Raw genomic sequence first — 24,771 nt, 5'->3', positions numbered from 1 at the left:
GTCGTGCTCTGGCACTGTGTTTAACAAAGGCCAGTTCCCAGCAGTGTGTGTACCCACAGTGTTTGAGAACTCTGCGGCAGGTATGGAAGTGGATGGAAAGCTGGGAGAACTGGCATTGTGGGACACAGGTGGGCAGGAAGATAAGGACTGCTTGATGCCCCTCTCCTATCTGGACACCAATGTGATACTGATGTGTTTCTCCATTGTCAGTCCTGATAAAGGGACATTTACTGGGAAACATCAGACATTCATCAGAAAATATCCCAGAAAAATAGACTCCAGAAGTCAAGCATTTCTGTCCCAAAGTACCCATTTATCCTGCTTGGGCAAAGAAGGATGTTTGGAATGATGAGTGCAGAAGGTGGGAGATGAGCCAAGATAAAGCAGGAGCCGGGAAAACTAGAGAAAGCATCAGATGGTTTGAATGGTCAGGTCTCTGCCCAGCTGTCTGACCTTGGGCAGGTCACTGCCTCCTGAAGCCTTGATTTCCTTATCTCATCTTTACATCAGGATAGCAGTAATACTTAGCTCTTGGGATAAGGTGAAGATTAAACTGAATGATACATGCAAAATGTGTTTGACACAGTGTCTACTAAGAGCTGAGTTTTTTAAAAAGAAAAACAAAAACAAACAAAAAAAAACAAGAGCCACTCCTGTTTTCAGGATTGTGCCCAGTGCAGCAATATTGCAAATAAAGACAGTAGCTGTTTTCCTCCTTAAGAAATCCAGAAAGAATTTGAATTCTCTTAGGATTCAGACCTATTCTTTTGACTCAGCAGCTTAGATTTGGTTGCGATAGTCTCAGGGGCCATGAATGGCTTATGTGCAGGCATGTCACATTTTCAAAAGTTGCCTGGACTTGTCTGTTGAGGAGATACTGTTCCTATAAAGTAATTGCCTCCAATTTGTAAAATTCCATCAATGCATTCCCCGCCTTATTCTCCAGACAGCCTCTCCTGCAGCTCCTAAGAAAAGGCAAGCCAACTTAGGAGGGAGGGGACTAAATCTTTTTTAAAAAAATATTTTTACTGAAGTAAAATCAGTTTACAATGTTGTGTCAGTTTCTGGTGTACAGCACAATACTACAGTCACATAAGAACATACATATATTCGTTTTCATATTCTTTTTCACCATAAGTTACTACAAGATATTGTATATGGTTCCCTGTGCTATACAGTATGAACTTGTTGTTTATCTATTTACATATACTAGTTAGCATTTGTAAATCTCCAACTCCGTTTATCCCTTCCCACCCTCTTCTTCTCCTGGCAACCCTAAGTTTGTTTTCTATGTCTGTGAGTCTGTTTCTCTTTTGTAAAAGGTTCATCTTTTTTTTTGTTGTTAGATTCCACATATAAGTGATATCATGTGGTATTTTTCTTTTTCTTTCTGGCTTACTTCACTTAGAATGACATTCTCCAGGCTCATCCATGTTGCTGCAAATGGCATTATTTTATTCTTTTTTATGGCTGAGTAGTATCCCATTGTATAAATATACCACAACTTCTTTATCCAGTCATCTGTTAATGGACATTTAGGTTGTTTCCATGTCTTGGCTATTGTCAATAGTGCTGCTGTGTTGGGGTGCATGTGTCTTTTTGAAGTAAGGTTGGTAAGGGACTTACTGAATTTTTTTGCACTCAACCTGCAGCTTTTGTCCAATTGGGATCCTCTGATAGAACACATCAGCAGGTATCACCTCAAGAATTCCTTATCCTTAATACTCTCAGTAAACAAAGCACTGAATGAATTTATTGCTCATCCTTCCAAGTGACTTGTTGAAAGTGGCATGAGAATATCATTGTATCTGGCAGATCCATTTTAATCCTCTAAAGGACTGACATTAATATCCACTACCCACTCCCATCCTCCTGAAAATCCCATTTTAAAGTCTCCCTCATGGCAAATTTCCAATGTGAGAACTATGTACATGCTACCGTGGAGAAATCGGGACCTCTGATCTCTGTGGGTTCCATTTTCTCAGTCCCTGTAGAGGAAAAAGGCTGGGTTGCGACCCTGCTCCACCACGCATAGTCCAATTACTCTGGGTCAGTTATTTCTCTGAGTGTCAGTTTCATTTGTGAGATGAGCTGCCTTTCAGGACTTCTTTCATTCAGTCATTCTACAAATATTTGTTCTACCAGAGAGGAGCAAGGTAGGCAAGGTTTCTGTCCTGCAAAGCAGTCTGGCGTGGGCACCAGATGTGAAACAGAGAGTCACAGTGCTGTTTTGTGGTGGTGCAGGTTGGGGGAATTCTGACGAGTTCTGAGGATGGCTGTAGTTTAACATTCCTGTGCTCTCCAGGTGCAATGCAGGAAACGCCCAGGGCTCTGGAATCACTGAGTGATGAGTCACCAGTGAGCCTGGAAAAGGTAGGTGACCAAGGGCAATCTGATCTATCACACATCTCTGGAACTGAGTGGCAGGTTCCCTGCAAAGCCAACTGTGAGAGTTAGAATATTAGGAAGTTTATTAGGGAGGGCTCTTGGGATCAACACTCAGGGAGAAGGATTGGGAGAGGGGAGGAGGAAGCCTGACTGCTATGCAGTCCTGGAAAGTCCTCAGCTTACCCCTCCGGAAGGTCTGAAATTTGTGGGGATCTCAAGGAATTGTCCCAAGCTGAGGTGAGGTGACTGAACCTTTACATTCCAGCATGGACCAGGCATTGGAAGTTGTCTGCCCCGCAAAGGGGGCATGACTTTGGTCCCTGGATTGGGGGAATGGGCGTGGTGCATCTCTATGTGGAAGCCTTCTCCTATCTATATATGCCTCCCTTTTTTCAGCGCCTCCCACTCCCAAAATATATCTGAGAAGAGAAGCCTCTTCTAGCCAGAGAAGGTTTAGGAAGAAATAAGTTATCAACTGACACCTGAAGAATGAGTGGAAATTAACTAGGAAGGGAGAGAGAGCAGGAGGGAGCTTCCAGGTGGCGGGAAGGGCATATGCAAAGGCCCAGTGGTAAGAGAGCGGAGGACAGGAGAGAAATGCCTCTTGTTTCAGGATAACTGATAATAGTTGAGCAGGGGTCATTGGACTTGAGATCTTCCTAATTCTGCCATTTACTTAGAAATTACCTAAACTCTCTCATCCCCAGTTTTTCTGCCAATGGGGGTGATACCTGCCTCCCAGTTGCTTTTAGGATGATGTGAAATAACCCGCACACAGTAAGGGCTTCATAAACGTTAGGTGCTCTGTTTATTATTACTGGCTATTGCTCAGAAAATAATAGTCAGTTTGTTAATATCCCTTGCCTAGAAAAATCACTGGAACAAGTAGTCAGGAGTTAGCAAATTTTCCTTAAAGGATCAGATTAAGTATTTTAAGCTTGTGGACCATGTGGTCTCTGTTACCATTACTCAACTCTTGTTGTGTGAAAGCAGCCACAGACAGTACATTCTAAAGTGGCAATGGCTATGTCCTAGTGATGCAGGAAAAACGGATGTGGGGCATGAGGAGGGCTGTGTCTCAGATCTCGGTTGAGCCCCTGGATGTGCCCTGCCAAGTGTGGGTCCTTGGCTTCACGCAGGAAAGAATTCAAGTGTGAGCCACAGTTTAGTAAAGGTAGATGTATTTAGAGAGATACATACTACATAGAATGTAGTCTGTTTCAAAGGCAAGAGAAAGGCCACCAGGTGTGGGGGTTGGGTGCGCAGGTTAAAATAAAAGTAGGTACACACTCTGCAGACAGAGTGAGGGCCATCTCCAAGGAGGAGGGAGCAAGAAAGGCGGCCATGCGACACCATGTTGCCAGTTTTTATGCTAATATAAAATTATAATTTAATATATAAAACTTTATATACTAATAAGTAGAAGCACCAGTCTACCCTGGGGAAGGGGCTGGGATCCCCAGGAACTTGGCCATTTCCCACTCTTTGACCTTTTGTGGCTAGCCTTGGGGCTGTCATGGCGCCTGTGGGCATGTTATTTACCATTCTAATATGTTACAATGAGCATATAATGAAGCTCAAGGTCTACTGGAACACAAATCTCCCACCATCTTGAGCCTCAAGGCCTACTGGGGGTTGAATCTTTCACCATCCTGTTGTTAATCGTTGTGTTATTCCTTGAATGGCTGTGCCCTGTCCCCTTCCTGTCTCACTGGTAAGGCTTTATTTACAGAAGCAGGTAGCCAAACCCCAAAACCAGATTGTTAAAACACCAAAACAAGTCTCTGGTTCAAGAAGGCATTTCAGGTTCCTTTTCTGTGCACCCTTTCTCCCCTGGCTTGAAATGTTCTCTGTGCACCTCAGTTACATATATCTGAATTGACAGACAATATTTCATAGACAATATTGCACAAAAAGTGAGATGCAACAATAAAATTCCTTTTTGACATCATAAGAGATCATGAGTTTAGATTCCATGAAGTTCAAGACCTGCCTTTTATTGCACTTGAGATGATCAGTTGCAATGATCTTGTCGAGAAACAAGTTCATCATTGTGAGGATGAGGAACTGTGCAAGAACTCTGCCTTTACTTCAATTGTCCTAGCTTGGTTTAATCCGAAAAGCAAAATCTGAGTCAAGAACTTAATTTGGAAATAATTTTGTCGGGGGAAGAATTCTGAGAAACTGGAGTCGGGGAACTGTGACAGTGAACTTGAAAAGAAGGTGAAACCAGTGCAATGGTGAGTTATTGAGCTGGTTATTGCTCTGGGCAAAAAGGACTCAATCTCACTGGAGGCCTTCTAAGGAACTATGTAGAACAGGTCTCAGAAATGTCCACGTGAAGGACCTACTGTATAGCACAAAGAAGTATATTCAACTTCTTGTAATATGAAATAATGGAAAAGAATCTGAAAACATATGTGTATGTATGTATATAACTGAATCGCTTTGCTGTACACCTGAAACTAACATTGTAAATCAACTTCAATAAAAAAATAAATAAATAAAATGTCCACCTGAGGCACGGATTATCCACTGGCTCCCGCTGGTCGAGGGAGGTGTTAATTCCGTTACATTTCAAGAAGTGAGTAGGTCAAGGTTCTTAATGTGGTCAAGGGAGGGCTACAAGTTTCACCTGCACACAGCTGGTTGTGCACAGTAATGAATGCACATAATTGAAAATTTAAATTGAAACTGGTCTATGGATTGAAAAATCTCTCTCTCTCTGACCACTGACTCCTTGTCATCCAATCTTCCTCCCTAGGAACAATTTTGGTTTGTATTTTCTTATATATCTTTTCAGAGGGATGCCATGTATAGATGATACTGAAACAGGTTTGTTTGCCTGATGTGCAATAAGCCAAACGCCGAGGTGCCGAGGTTTGCAGCAAAGAAAGGGTTTATTCACAAGGCAGCCAAGTGAGTAGATGAGGGAACAAGTCTCAGATCTGTCTCCTGAAGGCAAGGGGCTTGAGATATTTATGGGAAAAAGAAGTGGGGGAAAGGTGATTGGAGGTAAGGAAAACGTGAGGTAATCACTGTTTTGCAGAGACATATCAGTTACATGCTTCTTCATGGAATGAATGTATGTTAAAAAAAATGGAGGTGATCTGAGGGTGGAGTTTTTACCCTCTTGTTACCGAGTCCAAACTCATTTTGCTCGCCACATCATAGGCCAATAAATCAGGAGACGAGGTGTTGGGGCAAGGAATAATGACTTTATTCAGAAAGCCAGCAGACCAAGAAGATGGCAGACTAATGTCCTGGAGAACCATCCTAAGTCAGAATTCAGGCTCCTTTTATACTGAAAAGAGGAGGAGGTGTGGTTGATTGTTGCAAACTTCTTGGTGTGGGGAATCCTTTATTCTTGCAGCTGTCCACGTAGGTCAGGTCGTGGTGCTCCTGCAGACCTCCAACAAGACAAATATTATTTTCTATTCTGCAACTTTTTATCTATCTATGAATGGGAAACTGTTATACTCTTAAAGGGCGGAGCCTTGAGAATCTAGCTATTCTGTATATTTCTGGCTATAGGCAACATTCTTTTACAAAAGGTGCAGAATCAGCATGACTAAGCACAGGAAACAGTGCACAGGTTTAGAGCCAAAGGAACATATCTAATATGGAATCAGCTTTGTTCTTCCCTGTTATACTCTGACATCAAAAGGTGATTCATCAGACACCTGCAAAGGCCCGGTTTTAGGGTGAGTGCTCCCAGGCTGTCTTAGCCGGATTAAGCTTGAACTAGACACAGCTGACTCCAAGTTCCTGGAAAACAATATCTTATTGTTTAGGCTTCTAGAAGTTTTCTGAGTATGCAATTTGCAACAAAATAATTAAGGCATACTTGCTCAGTGAATGTGGGCTACAAGCAGAGGGTTTTTTCTTAAGCACGTGGTAAGACAAGCTCAAGAATGTCTGTTACCAGTTTCTGTTAATCCTGAGGCACAGTTTCATGATGATTTTTTTTTAACTCCATGGAGCATGGTTTCATAGGCAAATACTTAGTATTTCCCCTTTCTTTAAATCACTGGTGACAGACTACACACTTTCTATTGGACCATGCTTTTAAAAATTTCTATCTATACATCTTCCTGATAATTACATATACATGTGTAGAGCTTCTTCTTGGAAAGACGGTGTATTATTTCATTTATGACTGTGCCTTAATTTACTTTACCAATCTCCCTATTAATGATATGTGTATTTCCAGTAATTTTTAAAAAGTCAAGTTGATTGAGGTATACATGCAGTAGTGTACAGCTCTATGAATTTTGATAAACATATACAAACATGTAGTCTCAAGCAAGAGGTGGAACAGTTCCATCACTCCAAAAATCTAGCAGTTGCATCTTTATACATAGTTCTCTTCATTCATCCCCAGCTCCTAGCAACCACGGATCTGCTTTCTGTCCTTTTTCTGAAGGGACTTTGCCTTTTGCAGAATGTCATATAAATGGAATTATACAGGATGTGGCCTTTGAGCCTTGTTACCTTCACTAAGCACAATAAATTTGAGATTCATCCACATTGTTGTGCATATCAGTGTTTGGTTAGTTTTTATTACTGAGTGATAGTCCACAGTACAGGTATACCATAGCTAGCTTATATCCATTGACCAGTTGGAAGTCATTGGGTTATTTCCAGTTGGGACAATTATGAATAAATCTACTATTATTGCATACTGGTTTTCGTTTGGACATTAGTTTTTATTTCTCTTGGGTCAATACCTCGGAGTGGGAATATGGGGTTGTATAAGTGCCTGTTTGACTTGATAAGTAGTTGTCAAACTGATTTCCAAAGTGACGATACTACTTTGTTTTTCCACCAGCAAATTATACAAACTCACCAGCATTTGGTATTGTCATTGTCACTTGTTTTAATTTCAGCCATTCTGTTAGGTATATAAAGATTTTGTCTACAATGAATATTCTCATACACATATTCTTTGTTATTAGGTGTGAGTGTAACTGAAAGATACATTCTTAGAACTAGAATTGCTGAGTCAAAGGGTGGGAAAGGTTGATTATATATTGCCAAATAGCCTTTTGAGAAGGTGGGGCTAGTTTACTTGCCAGCAGCTGGGTATGGTAATATTTGTTTCCCCACATCCTTTTCAACATAGTGTACTACCCAGTTTTATTGCATCATTACATCTTTAAATGAAATTTCACCTTAGGTGATTACCCTTTGAGTATCTATCTCACAGGGTTGTTAATGAGGACACAATGTAAAGCTTTTAGAGCAGTGCCTGCCACACAGAGTGGCAGTGGCTATTAGTTATTATATGATTACCACTATTCATCATTATTATTTGCCTCTCTCTGAGTTCCTCAGTATATTCAAAAATGCTTTCCTCTGATGAGCTCAAACATTCTACCTACTGAGTTTAATTAATCTTTATAAATCTCTTCAGATACTGGCCAGGATTTCAGGCACTGTGGGTTTTACAGAACAGGGAAGTGTGACAGGATAGGACCTTTCTAAGGTTACAGAACAGATCTGTGACCCGCAAGGTCAAAATCAATCTAGTCTGGAACAGGAATAGAGTCCTCTAGGTTACAATGGCTTTTAACATTTTTTGGACTGCCACTCACCTTAAAAAATACATCAGGAACCAGAACACACGTATATACCAAAGACAAAAGTTTGAAAAACAATACTTCTATGTTTTCTATTTGTTCCATTCCATTTCGTTGAAAGTATATTCATTGGGACATACTAATAAATAGATGGGATGAGACTAGTAGTTTAAAGGGCACTGTTCTAGGTCACAGATGTTGGACTTCCTGGCAATACAACTGGAATTATAGAACCTCACACCCAGTTTCAGGTACATTATTCCCACGTTCATTTTTCTCCAATTCCTTGAGATACTAGAGCATATTCGTTCATCAATTATTTTCACAATCGTTCTTGGATTCTTTATGTGTACTGCCCAGTATTAAGCACCGGTGGAGAGAAGAGGCTTTGAAGAGCAAAAGGCCTAGATTCAAATCTCACCTCCACCATTTACTGGTGATCTTAGTAAAGCCTCTTCAGTCTTCAAAGACTCAGTTTCTTCCTTTGTGAAATGGAGTAATAGAGAAATCAAGGAACTAACGTGTGTAGAGCACTTAGCCCAGTGTTAGCTCAGTAAGTACTTAACACAGTGGTTCTCAAGGTGTGATCCCCAGACCAGCAGCATCAGCATCATCTGGTAACTTGTTAGAAATGCAGTTCTCGGACCTCACCCCGGATTCTCTGCATGGGAAATTCCACGGGTGGGGCCCAGCAATCTGTTCTAACAAGACTTCCAGGTGATTCTGATGCATGCTCAAGTTTGAGAACCATAGGCTTAACACATGGTAACTGTTAACATTTAGTACTTGAGGCTGCAGAGACGAGCAGCGGGCAGATCATGAAAGGATTAGTAGGCTAAAAGTAAGCCCTAGGGGTGCCCGCAGAACTTGCAGTAATGTTCCGACTTGTCTCAGTCCCTCAGCAGGGCCGGCCCAGAGCACTCGCTGATTGGTGGGGTCTCTTGGGGGCCGTCACCAGTCACCCAACCGCGGAGAGCGTAAACTGAGAGGGGCGGAACTAAAAGACAGAGAACTGCGCGCCTATTGGCTACAGACCACGCCGCGCACAGAACTGCGCATGCGCACGACCGAGGCCCGCCCCTGGCGGCCGTTGAAAAATGGCGAGTGTCGCAGAGCTGAAGGCTGGTGAGTGCAAGTGGGAGGCTTGTCGGGTGAAATTCATCGGCCTTCAGCCTGTGAAAAGGATAGGACGAAAGGAGGGCGCGCCCAACACTAGAGTCAGCCTTTTCGTGGGTCGTTCGGCGGTGCCAGGGCCTGAGGAGCGTCTGGCAGGAGTGGCGGCCGCAGCGCGGGGGCCTTGCAGGGATGTGGTTGCCCAGGGGCAATTGTTAAACCGGCTTTGAGCTGAAGGAGTCGTCCCAGGATCCGCAGGTACCTGAGAGGTCTACAGTCCTGCACCTTGGGGCTCTGGCGCATCTTTCTGGACCCCGTGAAGGTCGAGGCCTTGGGCCGGGCCTTTCCCTCCGGGCTGATGGTTACAGTACCTAAACAACCGTTGTTGGTGTTCCGCACGGTCCTAAACCGTTTGCTTGGTTATCTTACTGAATCCTTACAACAACCTGCGAGTAGGTCCCGATTTTCTATCTGGAAAAACTGGAGCTAGAAGGGTGTCTGGCCATTCTCCTGTTTTCTTAGGAGAAGTTCCATAAAGGTTCGAGCCCTACAACCTGAGAACATTTGTACACCTCTCGTTTTTGACTCAGGTGTCCAGACAAGTAATAGTAACTGTAATTATTCGTGATCTCAACTTATGTGTCAGGCACGGCCCAACCCCGTGTTATGTAATTAATTCCATGTAACAGCCCTTTGCCCATTTCATAGATTAGGGAATTTGAGGCGCTGAGAAGTGAAGCAGCTCGCCCAAAGTAATCTAGCGAAAGGCAGAGTATGAGGACCTAGAAATGCTGCGCGAGGTCTGCAGGTCTTAGTTACCGAGTGACACTGGTGCCCGGCTAGTAAAACCAGTTCCAGTTTTCCAAGAACGTATGCTCTAAATCAGTAATTCTTAGAGATTTGGCGGGGAGAATATGATTTGAGAATATGATTCAGTAACTATTGATATAAGTGTATGTTTGCGGCTGTGGCCTGGCAGTCATTAAAAAGGCATACCTTTGTCCAAAAGGACAGACTTCACATGAATGGGTGAACCCTTTCCCCAGGAAACACAGATCACCTGTAATACTGCGCGCAGCTTCTGAGGACTTAAAGATACTTTGGGCTGTAAGCCAGGTTAAGAACCTCTTTCAGAAGAAGTTATGGTACAGTGTTTTAATAAGCATGGTAATAGAGGGGAGGTCCGGGTGTTATGGAACCTTAGAACCCTCTGGGGAATAGGGGTGTCTTACACAGATGTAAAGAGCCCTTTATGTTTTTTCTGCATTCCCCAGGTCTGAATGTGCTTAGTGTTCAAGAGAAGCTCAATGAAAATGTTTGCCAATTATCTTACCTTATATGGGCTTTTACCTTTGGAAGCACTTTCACCTTATGTTTTCCCACCTAGATTCTGCCCCTAAGAGAGAGAACTCATTATGTTGGAGAAAGTAACTGAGGCAGGGGTTGGTGATCCACCACTGAAGTAGTGATGCGACATAGACAAGTTTCCTAACTCCAGCTTCATTAATTCTCATTTCTCTGCTGAGTTTGAGGCTGTGCTATGTGCAAATACGTTGTACGTGGGGAAAAAAAATCTCTCCATCTAATTTCCAAAGGTGGAATTAGGGAATAGGGATTTGGTTATGATCCCAACATGATAAAGCTGTATTGTCCTTTTAGGGCCTATTACACAGTCTGATTGGGTGATAACTACACAATAACTACTCTTAACATACCTGCAAAAAAGGGTAGAGGGGATGATCTAAATGTAAAGGGCAAGAAAGGTTAAAGTCTGGTCTAGATAATGTCCCCTTAATCATGTGACCAAGGTTTTGTTGTTGATTATCAAAGCTTAAAAAATTTTAAGAATATGAAAATGAATATATGTATGTATATGCATGACTGGAAAATTGTGCTGTACACCAAAGTTGACACATCGACTGTAACTTCAATTAAAAAAACTGACTGTACTTCAATTTTGAAAAATTATAAAAAAAATTTTATGTCCATGCCTACATGAATACGCTCCATGGACTCCCTTTATAAATTTTCATTACTGTGGTATACTTATTTGACACAATACAGTATTCAACTGTATTTATTATACCAAGAATACACAGCACAGTATTATAAGGCCCCTAGGTAGCATTTATTGAGCACTTACTCTTTTCTAGGCACTATGGGTGAAATGTGTTGATTCTCTGGAGTTGTTATTTAGCCATTAGGGACAACTTGAGGGAAAAAAAAGGTTCCAGACCACTGCAAGGAATGATGCCAATTCGGCCCTATCCATATTAGCATTTATAGCTAAATCTCATTATAACTACTGGTATTTGTAATAACGACCCTTGCTCATCAAGAAGTTAGATTACATTCAGCATATATATCTCTGTTTCCTCAAGAGAAAGTTACGTGTTGGATTTCTAACTAGGCTTACAATTTCAAAATCTTACTGTTTTGAGTAATTAACTCATAATTGTCTTTAGAAACACACACAAACCCCAAAATAAAAACTCACCTTTTTGTTTACAATGGGCCATTTCTTAAGGGTTCTGGATATCAATTTTTATACAGAAGACAGGACATAGTCCTTCTTTTTTGGAGTATACTTGTCATCTTTAATCATCTACTTTCTGGACCAAAGGTTTTTAGTGACATATGGAACCTGTCTGCAGTGATAACCACTCTTGAAAAGATACAAGACATGGGGAGATAAGTTCAGGTCCCAGTGAACTAAGTATAATTCTATCCCCCTGTTTTTCCTCACTAAAGAATGTGTATCAAATTATAGCTTCCTGACAGTGGTGGTATTGGGAGGATAAACTTGCATTTGCTTAAATACACTAAGATAGTAAATCATTTCAACTTGGGAACTTTATTTTTTACTACAAATATGGTTTGTGGTAGCTAATGTGATTGTTTAGTTTGTCACAGCGTATAGATTCGAAGCTGCTGTAATGCCATTTACCTTTTAAACATTTTTCTTCAAAGTATGCCTAAGAATGACAAAATGTATTCTATAACTGAAGCATTAATGTTTTACATTTAACAGTTTTAAAGGATACCTTGGAAAAAAGAGGAGTATTAGGGCATTTAAAAGCAAGGATTCGAGCTGAAGTGTTCAATGCCCTAGATGATGAAAGTGAACCCCGACCATCACTGTCACATGAAAACCTTCTAATTAATGAATTAATTCGGGAATATTTGGAATTTAACAAGTATAAGTATACAGCATCTGTCCTCATAGCAGGTAAGAGGTTATTTACTGTTAATCACCTGAGATGAAATCTGACTCTTCCCTTCCCCCAATTCTCCGAAAGTGTTTAGCCTAGAAATCTAATTCCATAACCAAACAGTGTCATCTGGGACATGACTGGACCGTAGAAATCACATGACCTCTTTCTGTGGCTTGAACAAGTGCTCATGAGGCTTATTGTGTTGTTACAAAGGAAAACAGATACCAAAATAAACACTTAAACTAGGTGCGTACTTTGAAAAATCATCCATAATTCCTGATACTGAAAATAAGCAGTTGTTTATATTTTATCCTATTTGCTGCCAGTCTTTTTTTCTATGTATATGCTTTAAGAATACACATACACAGGTTTAATATGTATATTCTTTATTTTAAAAAAATTGGAGATAAAGCCTCAAAATATTAGTACTATGATGATTAGCCATATATACAAATGTATGTAAAAGTGTGGTATTTAAAAAGGGTTAGATAATCTATAGAAATTTTGAATCACTATGTTATACACCTGAAACTAATATAAAATTGTGAATCAACTGTACCTCAAAAAAAAAAAAAAGGAAAAAAGGGATTAGGAAGGTAAACTCCAAAATCATTCTAGTGATCAGAGGGAGAGAAATGGTATTAGGGGGAGGGGGTCGGCAGTTAAACAGAAATTTACTTTATCTGTTGAATTTTATTTCTTAAGAAAGAAAGCAAAAGAACTGGAAGGACATGCTCAGTAATCAGGACCAGCGTTACCTCTGGGCTGGGGGGAGATGAGGTTGGGAGGATAAGCAAAACCTCCTATGTCATTGGATTCCTTGCTTAAGGTTAAAATGTGCTTTAAGATGATTTTGTGCCTCAGAGATATGCCTTATCTCAGTATCTTCACTTTCTTCAGTTTGTTATAGATGGCTATACAATACCGTTAAGACTCAGAAAAGAAGAATATGAAAATATTATCAATTAGGTGTCTTGGATTTGCGCTTACCTAGAGTAAAATGCAGTGACAGCAGTCAAGTTTCAGCAGTGTCCTGGATTTAAAAAAAAAAAAAGCTGAGGTATACTTAACATATAATATACTTTACCATTTTTAGTATGGAGTTCTATAGATTTTTGCCAAATTCATACAGTTGTGTAACCACCACAATCACAATCATGATATAGAACATTTCCATCACCTCAAAAAATTCCCTGTGCCCTTCTGTAGACAACTCCTTTGCCAACCCCCAAACTCCTAGCAACCTCTGATCTGTTGTTTTCTGTACCTGTCATTTGCCTTTTCCAGCATGTCATGAAGGTGAAACCAGACAGAGTGCAGTGTTTTGAATCTGCTTCCTTTCACTTTGCATGACACATTTGAGACTACGCTGTGTTGTTTTCTCCCCCTCCAAATAGCATTCCATTGTAGATTGTGTCAATTTATCTATTATCAGTTGATGGACATTTGGGTTGTTTCTAGTTTTTGGCCATTGTGAGTCAAGCTGCCATAAACATTCATTTACAAGTTTTGTCTCAATGTTGTTTTCATTTCTCTTGGGTAAAGAGCTAAGAGTGGGATTGCTGGGTTGTGTATGGAAAGTGTACAGCAGCCTTTATAAGTGGATGTACCTTTTCACTCTCCTACCAGTAAAGTATGAGTGTTCCAGTTGCCCTGTATCCTTGCCAGCACTTCATATTAGTGTTCATTTAACTTTGGAATTAGTGCCCCCAAATGGATATCAGTGCTGTCATGTATTTAATTTATAAGCATCTTAGAAAATAGGACTTCTAAAGTCTAGTACATAAAAACAGTATTTTCCCACCTCAAAATTGTGAGATTTAAAAAGTAAATTTATGTTAAACTGTATGAAGTTATGCATTTAACAAACTAGATGTCTTGAAAGTCGTAAACTCACGTCCAGTTGGATCTACCCTGGTGTGCCATCATCATTCTTCCAAAATCTGAAACACGTGTATACCTGATAAGTGTGGTTCTTATCAATGTCTGTTTACTTTTTAGATTAGTAAAAACTTGGTGTTTTATGATTTCCCCCCAGAATCTGGTCAACCTGTAGTTCCACTGGACAGACAATTTCTCATCCATGAACTAAATGCATTTGAAGAATCAAAGGATAATACAATGTAAGACTTTTTTAAAAAATAAGTTTTAAAATATGGTTCTTTTGTAGTCATAATTGCATAGCGGTGGTTTTATTTCATTTTAATTCAGCAGGTATTTATTTGGGTACGGTGTGGGTCTAGCACTGTACCACATCCAAGGTGTGTGGTGGTGAGTAAGTGAAGACGAGGCTTCTCCTGTCTGGAGCTAAAGTGCCAGTGATTCCAGAGGACCGAGCACCCTTGCTTCACTCTACGGTCACACCTCTTGGCTTCTTGATCCATCCTTTTGCTTTTTGTCTGAGGCTTGGCTCCATCGGTCGTTTTCTTCCTCACATTTAATTCTTCTCACTGCTTCCTTCACTTCAAGTTAGGAATGTACTCAAATCTCCCCTCTCCAAAAAGACCCTTTGAGGTCCTTTTTACCACTGAACTTAGTGGAAGTCAGCCCTCTGTTTTCATTTTGTTATCCCCTTTCGCCCTCCCTGTGTTTTAAATTCTCCCCTCACCATTTATTCCAAAACTATGCTCTTGAAAAAGTGACCACTTTCTGGTAGTTTCTTAGTTCTTTTCCTACTTGAGTGTTTCTTAAACTTTTTCCAGAGGATCCCTGAGTGACAAAAAAAAAAAATCAAATCTAGGCGGCCTGGGAACATAGTCAAAGCAGCCTTCCCCTAGCAGGAAATCTCTCTGAAGTCTTATGTTTTCTCTTTCTAAAGGTTTTTTGAATTTTTTCATTCTACTTCATGGTATAGTTGTTTGTTTTACCATAAAAATGTTTTAAATGACATACCAATTAAATTGAGCTCTCCCTCAAATCTTTGTGTAAAATTAGTGCTCCGGGATCATATGCCGCCTTTATCCTGTACTTTATACCAAGCCCCTAGCACAAAGAGTGTGTCTATATGTATTTCCAGTTTGAGAAGCTCAGTTTTACTTGTGTTTCTGCAGCATTTTTTAATATTGACTACTCTTCCTTAAAACACTTTTTGTTGTATGTCTTTTATGACCCTTTACTTGTCTTGGGTTTTTTTTGTCTCCCTAATAGTCATCTCAGTTTCTTCATTGGCTCCTTTAGGGTTCCTTTAAATTGTGGGCACTCTCCAAATTTTGTCCTTAACTTTTCCTCTGGGCCCCCTGCCCACTTTTCTAAGTATTCTTGAGTCTTTAATGATGCCTCCATGCTGGTGACTCTGCTTTAAGTCTGGCAGATCTCCTGAATCGTGGGCCCACATTTTTGCTGGCATCTTAAACTCAGTGTGTCCAAAAATTAAATCCGTTATTTTCATCTCTTCAGCCTCCCCCTGGTCGCTTCTTCCTATAACCATCCAGGTCTTAACTCAGAGTTCACTTACACTTTTGGCTTGTTCTCATTTCTCCACTGACCACTTGCGAGTCCCTTTAATTCTCCCTCTGCAGTAGCTCCTGTAGGTCCTCACCGCCCTGCACTGTGCTGTTGAGGAGCTGTCCGTCCATTTCTCTCCAGTCACCCTCTTTCCCAGCATCTGCATCACACTGCCAACTGTTTGCTTTCTAAAAGACACTGCTTTGTTTAAAAACATTCTCATTAAAGAGTTTTCAGATTTTAAAAAGCAATATGGTACATACACCAAACACCAGGTGTATGTGCCAGTGGGAGCCTGAAGTAGCACTCAGAGTCACATTAATATTTTTCAGTGAAATTTAAGATTTTTCACACAAAGTAGGATAAAGTATATAATAGCTTTGTTAGGTCAAGCCATGCCACCAAATAAGTTAGTACCAAATTTATGAAGAAAATTATTTTTCAGAGTTTTTGTTTTTTTCAAAATTGCAAATAAGGCATTGTGAAGCTGTACTTTAAAAAATTATTTTTTTTAACTTGTGTTTTTTTTAAGAAAAGAAACCATAATTTCATGAAGTTGTGGGTTCAATGTGCTAGTTATGTATTTTCTAATAACAGTAAAAATATCTAAATCTTGAAAACTTTAAATCTTAAGTAAATTTTATTGTAAATTTTGAAAATAAACTTATTTTTTAATTTAAAAATCTTTGGCCAGTTAACACTTTGGGAAACATTGGTTTAAAGTATACAAAGAGACCTATTTTATATTCCTAGATGATGCTTTTATAAGATCTGAGGCATCTTATTATGTAAAGAAACTTACTCTTTTGGTTTCTTTGTTGTATGGAAAATTGCTTTTGTATGCAATTAGTTATTTATTGCTATATAGCAGATTACCCCAGAATTTGGTGGTTTAAAACAACATTTATTATCTGTGGTGAGGAATCTGGGAGTGGCTTCTATGGCTGATCTGGCTCAGCCTTACTCATGGATGGCCAGGTTTGCAGCCATCTGAAGGCTTGGCTGGGGCTGGAGGACCTGTTCCTGTGTGGCTTACTCACGTGGCTGTTTGTAGAAGGCCTCAGTTATTAACCACATGTGCCTTTCCATGGGAGAGCTTGAGTGTCCTCATGACATGGCCACTGACTTTCCCCAGCGAGAATGACCAAGAGAGAAGACCAGGAGGAAGCCGCAGAGCCTTGACCTAGTCTCTGAAGTTGCAAGTGCTGTGACTTAATGCCTTCCTCAGTTCATTAGAAGTGAGTTCAGCTCACACTCAAGAGGAGGGCAGTTAGACTCTACCTTTTGTAGGGGAAGAATGTCATCTTTTTTTCTTCTTTTTAAAAATAATAGCTTTATTGAGATGTAATTCACATACTATAACATTCACTCTTTTAAGGTGTACAGTTCTCTGTGTGTTTTTTTTTTCAGTATATTCACAATTGTGCAACCATCACGGCTACTAATTTTGTTAAATTTTTTTTCATTTATGTATGTATTTTACAATATAATTTTTTTTAAACTGAAGTATAGTTGATGTACAATATTATATGTTACAGGTATACAATATAGTGATTCACAAATTTTTAAAGGTTGTACTCTATTTGTAGTTACTATAAAATACTGGCTACATTCCCCATGTAGTACAGTACATCCTTGTAGCTTATTTTATATCTGATAGTTGTACCTCTTAAGGAAGGATGTCATACTTTAAACCATCCTACCTGCTAATACGTGGATAGATATCTCAAGAAGACCAACCCATTAAATTGTTATTTTCAACTGTGAAATTGGAAACAAGGGAAAATCTCTCGTTATTGTCATCGGAGCAGCTTCCATTTGGGCAAGGCCACTAATATGCATCTCCAGGCAGCACACTGTAAGGGAAAGACTGTGCAGCTTGGGGTTCAAGTGTTACAAATTTGTTTACTGTCTAAGCGATCTTAGCAAATCCTCTGTGAGCTGTGGTTTTCTCATTTGTAAATTGGGGATGATGGTTACGACATCACAAGGTGAGCATAAAAGGAAGAGAGGGAAGAGTGTTTTATAAACTGTCGAGTAGCTTTTTGAAACTAGTTCTTCCCTGACTCCTGTATAGCTTGCCATTTACCACATATACTATTTAATATGTGCCAGGCATAGTTCTAAACACTTAACATTTATTAACTCATTTGGTCCATAACTGCCCGATGAGGTAGGGACTACGCTTGTCCTCATTTATAGAGGAGGAAACATTTATGAGGCTGGGGATGTTAAGAATCTTACTGAGCTCAAGTGGCAGGGTCAGAATTTGAACCCAGGCAAGGATTTGTTAATCCAACAAGTGTTTATTGAATAGTTGTTTTGTACTGGAAAATCTTACACTGAACTTTGGAGTTTAAAGGCTGAATTCCTATGCATTGATTGAAATTGTCTTTCAGTTTAGATGAAGTTTAAGTTGTTAACATGTTTTCTTTGAGTCTTAAAATTGTCTTTAGAGTTAAATGGTACTCTTGAATTTAAAAAAAGCAGTCATCCACTGCTCATGTGGATAATGACCATGCAGCTTTTTTTAAGTCGTGAATTACTTGGCTAGTTTGGTGTCAGAGGCTATCTTTTTTAAAAGTAGATGTTTTTAAGCTTTTCCTATTTGTGCAAATTTAATTGATTTTGATTTTCTTCCTGCTATAGACCACTTTTGTATGGGATTTTAGCTCATTTCTTGCATGGAACTAAGAATGACATCCAAAGTACATTTCTGAAAGGCTCTTCACTTCAGCCTCCAAACCCAAATCTTGGCAGACAACTGAGTGGAAGAAGGCAAATGGGTATGAGTTTTCTGAGCATTATCATTTAGCTCTCAGAAGTATATTTTCTTCCATTTTGCTTTGGAGTAGTTTTTCATGAGATTTTGAGTCATAGTTTAATTTCATTTATATCTAATATAGTTAGCCTGTGTTTTTTTTATCCTTGAAAAAACAAAGTGCTTTTTGGCAAGAGAATCTTGGAAGGGGCAGGGGATGACTGGACAAAATTCTTAGATATAATTTCTAAAAAGAAGTATTGAAAAACTTGATTTACACATAGATTTGTACTCTTTGGAGCAGCTTAGATCCTTAGAGTGAAGAAAGCTTTTTATCAAGTTATTTTTTTCCCCTCTGAGACTGAAAAAAGGCAAGATCGTTGAATATGGATAGAGAAGTCACAGGTTTATGTGTCCTTTGCATTTTCAGGAGTCTTTTTTTTGCAGGAGGAATACTCTTTGTGGTAGTGTTGTAGTATCTACAAATAACAGATTCTTGGGAGAACAGCTCATACTTCTTTCCAGAGGGCTCGCTCTTGCAGTGAGCTTTCAGTCATTTTGATTATATCAGCAATAGGACCTCAATTTGATAATCTGAATTGAATGGTTCCAACTTACGGTAGAGAGTTGAGCTCTCTTTTTAAGGACAGTCATTGGCAGCTGATTATCAGAGCAAATATAAATCTTGAATGTTGAAATAAACTTTTAAGAAACATCTAAAATACAAATTGTCTTCTGTAGTTTTCCTAAACTGCCATGAGCAATATTGATCATGTTAAATATTTGCTTTGTCTCTTTAAAATCGGAAAGCAAAATATATGTGAATCAGCGTGATCTCTTTGAGGTTAGTTCTGACTTTACTAGGAGTTACCCTTCTATATATCTTAGAATTCTGAGTTGATGGAACAATGGAAAAGAAATTCCCGTCTACTTATTTTAAAATTGAGAAAACCAAGCCTAAGAGGTTCACTGACCGATCTAAAGCCTGTAGCTGATCATTTTTAGCAGAGTCAGGACCCTTGATTGCCATTCCTGTGCACTTTTCCACTTAAAGAACATGGAGTTTTCCTAGTTCCCTTTTCAAGTTTTGGTAAGGAAGTGTCACTAGTGCCTGTTATTTGGCAAGTGCTTAAAAAGCAAAACAAAACACACAGTACATGAGTAAATCTCTAAACATCAAAATATAATGTGAAATTCCCTTGAACCTCCTCCCTCCTTGTCTTTCCCTAAATCCTTGATTTCCCTGCCCTCTGCAGAAGGTAGCACTGTTAGCTGCTTGGTGGGTGTCCTTCAGGAGTCATTTGTACATATTCAAATGTATATGCAGTTTCTGTACATACTATCCTACAGTTTGCGTTTTTCACTTGTTTTATCAATTTATGTAGATCTGCTTCTACCTCATTCTTAACTTTTTGTAGTATTCCATAGTACTACTGCTAATCCCTCTTTACTGATGTACTTCTGTGTATTTAAAATTTTTTTTGCTTTTATAGTATTGCAGGGTAGCATTTCTTCTTTGTCCACACAAGTATTTCTCTTATGTGGATGCCTAGAAGTAGAATTGCTGGTTTAAAATATATGCATATTAAAAAAGATAAAAGATAGATATACAAAAATAGTAGATATTGTCTAATTCCCCTCCAAAAAGGCTTTACCAGTTCATATGCTTACCAAGAATGTATGATAATACCAGTTTCTCTATTTAATCATCACCAGTGGATGTTGTACGCATTAATATGTGTTAACAGAGCAACCCCATGGTGTTGGTATTTTTAATTCTAATGGGGTGGCCTGGGGTGGGCTGGGATAGGGAGTGCTGGAGAGGATGTGGGAGTTCTGGGTTACTTTGGTTCCTCTCTGTATAAAGTGCCAGGGACATCAAAGAGTCGAGTTCAAGTCAGTAAAGCTTTGGGTACCTATTCTGCAGAAGGCGTGGAAAGGAGGCTGACTGCACTAAAAGTAGAACAGTGATGTTGCAAATTATTTTTCATGATCATCAAAAATGTTCTTGGCACACAGGAACCTCTTTGTGCAATGACTCGTGAAGAATTGTTAGCCCCAAATTGCACTGTGTTCCAGTACACATTTAGGCATTCCATTTACTTTCTTAACTCCAACCTATTGTTTGAAGGATACATATGTTTTATTTGACAACACTGAGAAGGTTATAAAGATATTAAAATAATTATTCTTCAGATTATAATACCTTCTCTCTATACAAACTCATACAGCCAAAATATAAAACACTAAAATTAAATTCCCTTTTATTTGAAAATAAGTCCAAAGCATGCCAATATGAAAGCACTTCTTTTTATCAAAGCTCTCAAAGTGCAGGGGTAAAAATGAAGAGGTTTTATATAGTAGGCACACTCATCTTTGAAATGGTGGCCATTAATGCTGCTGATATTAATGCTTGTGATACTGAATGCAAGGTAGTTTTTGCTGCAAATAAAAGCCTAGATATTTTATAATAGAGAAAATCATTCTCAGCTCAACTTTATTGCACATCTATGACATATATGGATAACATACTTCACGTTTTAATGACATTTTTCTAGAAAACCTAAAATAGTTTTCGCCTTAAGGATATGTTCATCTTGTTTTTCCAACGAAATTGCCTAAAACTGAGGGAGGTAGGTTTTCATCTGTGATCCAGACCTGTGGCAGTATGAGCACTTTACTTTACTTACGAGGACGATCAGCTGCTCTGGACTAACAAGACTGTGTGAGTCCATCAGGTGGTCCTCAGAATTAGCAAACCGGTGTGCATTTTTGGTGCTAAAATTGCTTATTTCCAACAACTTGTCTAAATGTGTATTCTTTGTGTCCTGTTACCAAAATGGTCCTTAAGAAGGTTTTGGTTTTTTTTAGTTGTAGAAAGTGTTTGGGGAACTGGTGGTGGTGGTGTTGGGGGTCATGTTTTCTTAGGAATTTACTTTGTCGCATTTTTGTTGCATTTGGATTTTAAGTCTCTAGGTTCTTTTGTGAACACTTCTGCCTTCTACCCTCTCCCCTAAGACAAAAGAAATGAGGCAGAAGTGACTAGGGCCCCCTCTTTATTATTCTGGAGCGCAGTGTGTGGTCCCAGGGGCTCTGGTCTCCTATGAACCCTCGTGGAGCTTTCTTACTTTGTTTTTGGCTGAAGAACATATTTTACACTTTCTTGGATGGTTTTCTGATTTTGGTGGGAAGATGTAAACCGTGCTAACTTTTCTTCTTGCCACAAGAGGGTGCTGCTGGGGGGGATTTCTATTTGAAGAAAAACTTTTTTTTCTCTTTAGATGAGCTTTGGCATCCCTCAAAATACTAACTGAACACGCAGTACTTTCTTGTGAAAGCCATCCCTTACATATAGTGTAAGGGAAGCTTGTAGCCACTTTTGTGTGAGTCTACTCCAGGGTGTGAATAGAGTCCAAGTACTAAACATTTCTGGTTTCTTCAATAGTGTTTAAAAAATACCTTTTTTCCCCATTGTCCTAAGCCATCTAAAGAACTCACACAATATTAAATATATGACATCCCCAAATCTGTGTAGATGAGTCTGCCTCCTGGCCGCTCTGACTTGGGGTGAGTACTGACATTCGTTTCTGCTAATTGCAGGTGACCACCTGCGACAGGAGAAGGGGAGGAGGATGGATGCTGAAGATCCACATGCTTCTTCCGCGATGAAGAGATGACATTTCCATCTGGGGCATCTTTTATCTTGAACTTGTGTGTATTAAGTAACTTATTTATTCTCCCAACATCACCAGAATTCATCACTAATATTTGTACCATGTAGAAATGTGAGTTTCTGCAAAACCTGTATTCCCTCGTGTTTTACTGCATTTGTGAATAAAAGCTAACTCTGTCATCTAGCTTACCGGATTTGACTTGAAAGAAATGCATTGTTTTTAGGAAAAATTTAAAGTTCCCTTAATTTGTGAGAAATGAAAGGGTTTTTTAGTACTTTATAAATTCTTCTAAAAAATTTCAGGTCTTTATAGCCATATGCTCTTTATGTTCTTTACCATGTTCTTTACCATGACACATTAATTAAATTTTCTTCAGGCTGGAATTATGTGGATATATAGGAAAATTCATTCATGTTTTTAAAAACATTTAAAAGAATACTAGAGCCAGAAAAAACTATAATTCCTATAAAGTTTGTTTTTTACAGGGGGTTTGGGGGGGGACTAGTTGTTTTTCAGATAACCATTTATAATTAGGTTAAATATCTGACTTACTATCTAAAGCCAAACTTTTTAAACTAGGTAACAATGTACTTTTTCTTTCCTTAGACCATTTTGGCTTCTCCTGGGAGATTTAATTAAAAGGTAGGGGGGAAATAATTCTTTCAGTTTTGCTGTAAGTAAAACAAAGAGTTTATTACATGAAGAATGTGGAATAAGCGTGAAGAGACAGGCTTTAGGAAAAACACCAGAAAGTACCTTTTAAAATATGTCATTGTTTAACCTCCACGTGGCCTTCACTCGTGCAATTACAAGATGAGCTCTGAAAGTCTTAGTAATGTCGATTTTTATTCCTGGGATAGAAAAATAGTAAGAGTACTACCTCTGAAATGCTACTTTGATATTTATTGACATTTTTATAATATGGAGTCTTCAAACTGATTTCATGGAAAACAACAAACTATTATAGTAGACAGAGCGTGCTTGGCAAAAGTCATAAGGTATGTTCAGACCAAAACGGCATGGGCGCCTGTACGCTGACAACGTTTAGCTTAAACGTTTTCCACGGGGAAAGTGGTAAGGGCTGTAGTTGGCAGAATGGGCATTCTTTCCAGGGTATTCCTTCCGTGCTGCTTTTGGAAATTATTGAAACTTTTGATTTTATTTTTTGGTGCTAGTCAGGGTTCAGTCCTTACAGATCAACCAAGAATTTTTATCTAAATGTAGAAAATTATTAAAGAAATCTCCTTAAACCATACTTTACAAGTCAAAGGATTTTGAGAGGCCCTATTTCTGGGCTAAAAATTACATATATAGATGTAGAAGTATTATTATAAGGGCTCACTTCCATTTTTTAAATGAAATCTATAGTATCTGATTACAATTATGAATTACATTGTGATATATGTGGAAATATAAATATCTGAATTCTTCTCAGAGGATTTGGTTTACATCCAAGGATGTTGGCAGTGGACACTTAAGTTTTACCTCAGGAATTGCAATAATGCAGGGCTAGATTAAGAAAAAAAATGATGGAGTTTATCATTTTGGATACTGATATAAAATCATCAAAATAGAAGCTAAATAGAATTGTCACATGTAGTCCATAGTGCTTTTGTACACATTATTCCGTAACTTGTTTGTACCTGGGCAACTTTTATACTTTCAGTGTATCGTTTAATAAAAATAAAAGAAAAAAGCAATTCACCTTTGTGCAAAGGGTGTTCCTGAGACTGTTCTGTCATTAAGAGGTGTACCCTGGGACCAGAAGAATGTTCTCTAGGCCTTCTGTTGGGATCTCCAGCAGCCTGGTTGTTGGAGGGTGTAGAGTGAGGTTGAGGGAGGGGAGCGTTTCCTGATGGACGCGTACTTGGCATTAGCCATTCGCCCTGGGACAGTTACTCTTAACAGGGTGGCAGTGGGCGGGGGCGATGGTGTTACTCGCTGAGAGGACCCTATCATAGCATGTAGGGCCACATGTGGTTTGAAAAAGCACATTCAGTCTTACATTTTTATATTTGGAAAAATGAAAACCACCTAATTTCAAAGTACTCACTATAATACTTTTATGATTATCCACAAAGGAGGACTTGGGTTCTTAAAAAGTTGAGAAAATCTGCTCTAGAAATTTCTAAACACAGGATTTTTGAACAGTGTCAATTTATATTCTAGTAGTTTAATAAACAGTTGCATGAGCTGAAACACTTAAACTCAAGGAAGGAAAGACAAATATAAATATAAAGAATCCATCATACTATTCTCATAAACTAAACTAGTACATCACTGCTGGTGGTTTTCATGGGGTTGTTGGGAAAAGTGATCCTCCAAAATGCAGGAGAAGTTTTAGGAGAAAACTTGAATTTATAAAAAAATAGGATGGAAATTAGACCTGGAAAGAGATGTAGGAAACGTAGACATTTAAAACTTTGGCAATATAAAAATTTATAACAGGAGCAGAGGTGGCTTTTGAAGATGATAAATTTAAGCTTAGCATACATGTTTGCTTAGAATAAACTAATAGCTTTATAATTATGTGCAAGAACATATTTGTGTATGACTCGCATGCCTGTATGATTATGTAAAATTTGATGTGTTCT

The 24,771-nt window shown here is 39.0% G+C and overlaps 1 protein-coding gene across 1 annotated transcript; it reads left to right on the top strand.

Annotated features, from left to right (window-relative positions):
* The first annotated feature begins 9,035 nt into the window (after window positions 1–9,035).
* CEP20 (centrosomal protein 20) lies at window positions 9,036–23,893 on the top strand. The gene is made up of 5 exons (XM_010982606.3): window positions 9,036–9,095; window positions 12,115–12,312; window positions 14,337–14,421; window positions 18,392–18,528; window positions 22,104–23,893. The coding sequence occupies exons 1-5, from the start codon at window positions 9,068–9,070 to the stop codon at window positions 22,178–22,180; spliced, it is 525 nt and encodes a 174-aa protein (XP_010980908.1). The 5' UTR covers window positions 9,036–9,067; the 3' UTR covers window positions 22,181–23,893.
* Window positions 23,894–24,771: the final 878 nt, after the last annotated feature.

This window comes from Camelus dromedarius, chromosome 24 (genome assembly GCF_036321535.1).
Source record: "Camelus dromedarius isolate mCamDro1 chromosome 24, mCamDro1.pat, whole genome shotgun sequence".
NCBI lineage: Eukaryota > Metazoa > Chordata > Mammalia > Artiodactyla > Camelidae > Camelus > Camelus dromedarius.
The sequence above is the reverse complement of the archived record's forward strand: the minus strand, read 5'-3'. Positions and strand labels throughout refer to the sequence as shown.